Source organism: Desmodus rotundus, chromosome 6 (genome assembly GCF_022682495.2).
Source record: "Desmodus rotundus isolate HL8 chromosome 6, HLdesRot8A.1, whole genome shotgun sequence".
In the NCBI taxonomy this organism is placed as follows: domain Eukaryota; kingdom Metazoa; phylum Chordata; class Mammalia; order Chiroptera; family Phyllostomidae; genus Desmodus; species Desmodus rotundus.
In genome coordinates this window covers 75,075,092-75,081,083 of record NC_071392.1, presented here as the reverse complement: position 1 = coordinate 75,081,083, position 5,992 = coordinate 75,075,092, and the positions used below count along the sequence as shown (strand labels likewise).

The following is a 5,992-nucleotide window of genomic DNA, read 5'->3' as shown; positions in this document are numbered from 1 at the left end:
TTGGCAGAAGGGGTCTTGGTGAGTTAGGCTGTGGGGGCTGGGCAGGGCATGGGTGAGCAGACAGGAGGAAGGCTGTGTTGGCTGGGGCACTGCTGAGCTGAGGGCACGAATGTGGTGTGAGAGGGACAGTGAGCCAACCAGCCTCAGCCTGGCTGGGGGAGGTCAGCGCAGGAAACGCATAGACAGACTCAACAAGAAGAAACGGAGGCAGCCTGGGCTGCCTGAGACCTCCAGGCATTCTCAAGTTGCCCTGTGCCCCGCCCCGAAGGCTGTTTGCTAAGGTGCTCCCAGGACACTCCCCATCCCCTGCCCCTTCCTACAGACTGGGGCTGGTTCCCAGGCTGGCAGAGAGTCCGAGATCTCTGAAGTGGGAGACTTAGGGGGCAACTTCCACAAAGGGGCAGATGGGGTGCAGACATCTAGAGGGATGGAGATGGGTGCCCCTGAGAGCTCCTTTCAAAGGGGAAATTAAAAAGTGGTGGAAGTATCTTTACTGCACACAGGTCAGCATCTTCCAGGACCCGGTGAGCTGACTCTCACTCATCCCGGCATCCAGGACTGCAGGTCCAGACTCCCTGAGCCCAATCTTCTATCCTCTGCGGAACACACAATCGGCTTTGCAGCTGCTAAAGCAGGTTTAGGTGGGGGCTTGGGGGCCTCTAATCCCAGACCTTGTCCTTAGGGGGCTTAGGATCAGCACTGATCATTCAGGGAACCCAAAAGTGGCTTTGGAAGATGGGGTTCTTGGGCGGGGTGGGGAGAAGTGGTGGAGGGAGAGTCATCTATAAGAGGGATCGGGGGTGTGGGGACATCTGTGAGCGAAATGTCAGGGGAGGAGGAGTTTTATCTGTTTGAGAACATCTCCTCGGTGGGACCATGGGATGGGCCTCTGTACCACATTGCCCCTGTCTGGGCCTTCCACCTCCAGGCAGCCTTCATGGGCTTTGTCTTCTTTGCAGGGATGCCCTCAATGCCATGGTGCTGGTGGCCAAAAAGCTGAGGCAGCCACTCAACTACATTTTGATCAGTGTGTCCCTGGGGGGCTTCCTCTTCTGCATCTTCTCTGTCGCCACTGTCTTCATTACCAGTTGTCGGGGCTACTTCACCTTCGGGCGCCGCATGTGTGCTTTGGAGGACTTCCTGGGCTCTACAGCAGGTACCACAGGGGAAGGGGCTACACGGAGCCAGGGGTGGAACCGGGGCCAGGCTGCTGGCCTAGAGTGCAACCCAAAAGAGGAGTCTGGAGGAGTCTGATGCTATCTTGAATATTGGGGTACAAAGATCAGACTAGAAATTTGACTCACTGCATCCCAAACTCTACTCCGTCAGTCCAACCTGCCTCATGGTGCTGCGCTGGCCCCACCCTGTAATCCACTCCTCCTGCCAGGCGGGGGCACTGTCTACCCCATTACTGGGTTTCACCACAGGTCTGGTCACAGGCTGGTCACTGGCCTTCCTGGCCTTTGAGCGCTACACTGTCATCTGCAAACCCTTTGGCAGCTTCTGCTTCAGCTCCAGGCACACACTGTTGGTAGTCCTGGCCACCTGGACCATTGGCATCGGCGTCTCCATCCCACCCTTCTTTGGCTGGAGCCGGTGAGAACGCAGGGCAGGTTGGTGTGGGTAGAGTTGGGTATTACCTTTACTGTCTTTGACCTCTACTATTTATTATTATTTTTAAAAGATTTTATTTATTTTTAGAGGGGAAAGGAGGAAGGAAGAGAGGGAGAGAAACATTAATGTGTAGTTGCCTCTCACACACGCCCCCCTACTGGGGACCTGGCCCGCAACCCACACATGTGCCCTGACTGGGAATCAAACCGGTGACTCTTTGGTTTGCAGGCTGGCACTCAGTCCACTGAGCTACACCAGCCAGGGCTGACCTCTACTTTTTAAAGAACTGATGGAATAGGTGAGAGAAAGGGCTGTGGGAGACAAATGCTAAAGTTTACAGTTCGAATTGCTATAGTGTCTGCTGGTAGGGACAGTGGCTGGGCACCCCCTGGGGCCTATTAGATATGTGAACGTGACCCAGGAATCTCAGCTCCCCCTCCGTTCTTGTGGTGAGCCCCCACAGCGTGCAAATGCTTGTCTGGTGGGTGAGCTTCTGGTCCCTTCACAGGTTCATCCCCGAGGGCCTGCAATGTTCCTGTGGCCCCGACTGGTACACTGTGGGCACCAAACATCACAGCGAGTACCACACCTGGTTCTTGTTCATCTTCTGCTTCATCGTGCATCTTTCCCTCATCTGCTTCTCCTACTCTCAGCTGCTGGGGGCGCTCAGAGCTGTGAGTGGCTTTTGTGAGGGTCAGGGGCCTCCAGCGGAGAGGGAAGAGTGGGCGAGTGTTCTACAACACCTGGAGATACCATAACCAGGTAGAGGGGATATGTAAAGGCAACGAAGGAAGCGGGGATAGGCAGAATGATGACATGGAATGAAGAATAAGGTAGAGTCATCCCCGCTCAAATATAGTTGTCAGGACATGCTTGTGATCCCTTCCAATGTCACAGACCAGAAAGCCGCCTCCATCCTGCCTTTCTCAATGAGGGAGAGCCACGGGACTAAGGGAGACACAGGGACAGCAGAGAAGCAATTGAAGCAGATGTCCCCTGGGTTAAAAAATAAAAAATCACCCAGAGATCTGTGAGTTGAGGGACGAGAAGAGGATGTGTTGTTTTCTCTGTGCTTGCCCCAGCTTGCAGCCCAGCAGCACGAGTCGGCTTCGACCCAGAAGGGGAGCGGGAGGTGAGCCGCATGGTGCTGGTGATGGTGGGATCCTTTTGTCTGTTACGTGCCCTATGCTGCCCTGGCCATGTATATGGTCAACCACCGTAGCCACGGGCTGGACTTCCAGCTGGTCACCATTCCTGCCTTCTCCAAGAGTGCTTGTGTCTACAACCCCATCATCTACTGCTTCATGAATGAGCAGGTAAAGTTCCCATTTACATTTCTGAGACTCACTAGCCCCTAAGACCTAGTTCTTCTCACCAATGACTTTCAACTCAGAGTACCTTGGACTCTACTCAAAGGGTTAGCGGTGAAGAAGGGAACCACAGGGAGGAAGGTGTGATCATCAAGGCAAGACAGAGCCCAGGGAAGACTTACGCCACAAAAATCGAGTTGCTCCAAAGGAAAAGAATAAGTGAAAAGTTTTCTGTTTCGTTGAAGAACTGACAGATCAGTAGTTCCCCTACATTCCAGCCCTTCCAATTCACAAGTTTTTAATCCTTTCCCATTCAACTTCTAGCCTTCTGGAACATGTGCGAAGCGGAAATCACAATACATGCATAAAAACCTAAAGCAGGGTATCAGGTGGTCCAGCCTCCAAATCCTAAATCTGAGCAAAACCACCAACCCCTCCCCCCAACAACCAAACTCAAATCCAGTCGTCTCTTGTGGGGCAAACATTCTGCTTTGAGAATTATGTTTCTTCAGTCCCAGAGTGGATCCAAAACGAATGTGAAACCTGGATGGAGAGAGCAGGCAGTCCTTTCCCCAATGGAAGGGCCTTTCAGGGATGGGGGAGAGGGTTGCGGGACCTGACCGAGCTCCTAGGAGTCAGGCAGGTTTACCAGGACATGTAGGGAGTATTGTAGACCAGCAGGCGAGAAATCCTGGACTGGAAGTTAACTAGCCTCAGGATTGGGGACACGCACTCAAACCCACCTGAGGAGATCCTGGGCACGTGGAAGGCAGCGTTCGAGGCTTTGGGGAGACAAAGTATGAGATCTTTCCCCCCATACTTCCCGATATTATCCCCTCTGGGCTGTTCTGCTGAGGGGGCTACCTCCAGTCCTGCCCTTTCCCTCCAGTTCTGGGCTTGCATCACGGAGATGGTGTGTGGGAAGTCCACGACAGGTGAGTCTGACGTGTCCAGTTCCCAGAGAACTGAAGTTTCTACTCTCTCTTCCAGCCAAGTTGGCCCCAGCTAAGGCGCCATATTTGCCTACTTGCAGTAACTGGGATTTTACATTTAAGGAAATTTCTACTTCCTCTGCCAAAAATCAAACTATTAACAATGCAGGAAACAGGAAGGGGAGTAATGAGAACTTGGGGAATCAATTTTCCGTTTTCCTATTACCTTCCTACCTACAGAGCTACTGGTCCAGCTGGGCCCGACTCAGAACGCATCAGAAGCCACTGCAACCACCATCAGTTTCTAGGCCTAAGTGGCAAGACCCCCAGCACTTGGAAAGTTGGTCTCTACATACAAGGCAACTACAAAGGCGTATGGCTGAGTTTTCAGTGTATGGACAATTATCTTCCTTTTTAGTAACTTTTTTTCCCCTACTGGGCATCTGTTCTGAGATGATTTATTGAGAAAATACCTTAGGAATGGCAGAGGCATGAAGAAACATAAATAAAGCCTTTAGTAGGCCCCAAATATGAGTTTAAAGAATTTCTTCCCGCTGCCTATGCCAGTTGTGACAGCTCTGGCAGAAACATCCTGTCCCTGAGCCCCTGGGCCAGCAGGAACTCTCCCAGCCACGGGAGGGAGCGGTGCTTCCTCTCCCTCTCCCCTCTTACTTGGCTAACCCTGTATATGTTTTCAGATGTGTATTTACTAAAGTTAACAGTTTAATTCACTTCACATTCTCAAAATACAGAATTAAACATCTTGATACCATTTATAAACTGCATCAAAATGTTCAAATAACTTTTATCTTATACTTTATACCCACCCCTTCCCTCTGAAAAAGGCCTTTCTGAAAGAAAAATCAAGACCAATGCTGTGCGTGCACCCAGGCATGGCTTGTGTTTGGTAATCAGATGATTACGTAAGGAGCAGCTACATGGCCTAAGGGCAGAGACAAGGGTAACAGCTGTAGCAAGCACGCTAGATTTCAGGAACAGGAAGAAGAGAGTAACAACTTTGGGAGATGGCAGTAACTTCTTTGCATTCAGGAGGTGGGCACAGTAACCCTTCTAGGAGAGCGCCTTTTCTATGACATTTTACACCACTCATAATTCTAAGCAAGCACTCCATTTCTTAGAATAAAGGCCACACACACCCCAGAACGAATGTAAACAGTTTTATTTAGAAACAGATAGGTACCTGTTTGCATTATAGAATATAAAACTTGGTTTACACTCTATAAAAAATAACCAACATCCAAACTCAAGAGCGCTAGCGTTCACAGGGCACACAGCGTGGGTGTGCGGCCACTGTCCCCTAGCCCCAGGCTTGATCTAAACCAAAGTAATAGTAGTAGTAATCTAGGGGGACCGTTAGAGATCAGAGTACAATGTTGGCTGCATCCAGCATCCAGAAGCTGCTGTCTTAGCAGACGAAGGCTCGTTTTCTAAGTGTGTGACTTTACCCTAAGGCCTGGGTTCTCTGTTCCCAGTGAGTTGCGAGCCGGGGTTGGTGGCATTATTAATCTCTGGTCTTGACAATACAAATGGGGACCTGGAGGGCAGGGAATTTCCATGCCCCCTATACTGGGGTTAAACTTAAAAGAGTGTATCCACTCTCAAGAGCTCAATGCAAAGGCTGGGGTGCAGTTACAATACACCTGGCTTTTTATCAGGTCAAGCAGCCCACCTCAACATGTTCACGGAAGACCAAAGGATACACCTCGGTTCTGGTTATAATCATCACCCAGCACCACCCGAATATTACCCAGAAGAATATATGAAATAATAATGGTTAGATATACATATATTTATCTTAGTAACCTGAGGGCTAAAAACTTGGAATACAATAAATTCTCTCAAAAGAGGTCCATCTGTCAGAAAGGGACCAAAAAGACAGTTTGTGTTATGTGAAACAGGGGTAAAGGGAGTTGGGAACAGAGGACAGTTTCTTCAGCTCTTTCTTCAATGCCCCTTTCTTTGATAAGGACTGGCAATCTGTTGACCCAAGATAAACTTTTATTGTGGCAGAGGGGAGAGGGAGTGATGGGGGAACAGGGAGTGGCAGGTCAAAGGCAGGAAGGGTAAGCAGTGGTCCTCAAACCAAAGAGCCCTCGCGGGAGGCCCTCTCATCTG

The 5,992-nt window shown here is 50.4% G+C and overlaps 1 protein-coding gene across 1 annotated transcript; it reads left to right on the top strand.

Annotated features, from left to right (window-relative positions):
• Positions 1-820: 820 nt before the first annotated feature.
• Positions 821-3,933, top strand: OPN1SW (opsin 1, short wave sensitive). The gene is given in 8 exon segments (XM_024555070.3): positions 821-965; positions 968-1,156; positions 1,428-1,596; positions 2,123-2,288; positions 2,697-2,733; positions 2,736-2,784; positions 2,786-2,930; positions 3,814-3,933. Coding segments are annotated over 8 exon segments (1,017 nt in total). The 5' UTR covers positions 821-823.
• Positions 3,934-5,992: the final 2,059 nt, after the last annotated feature.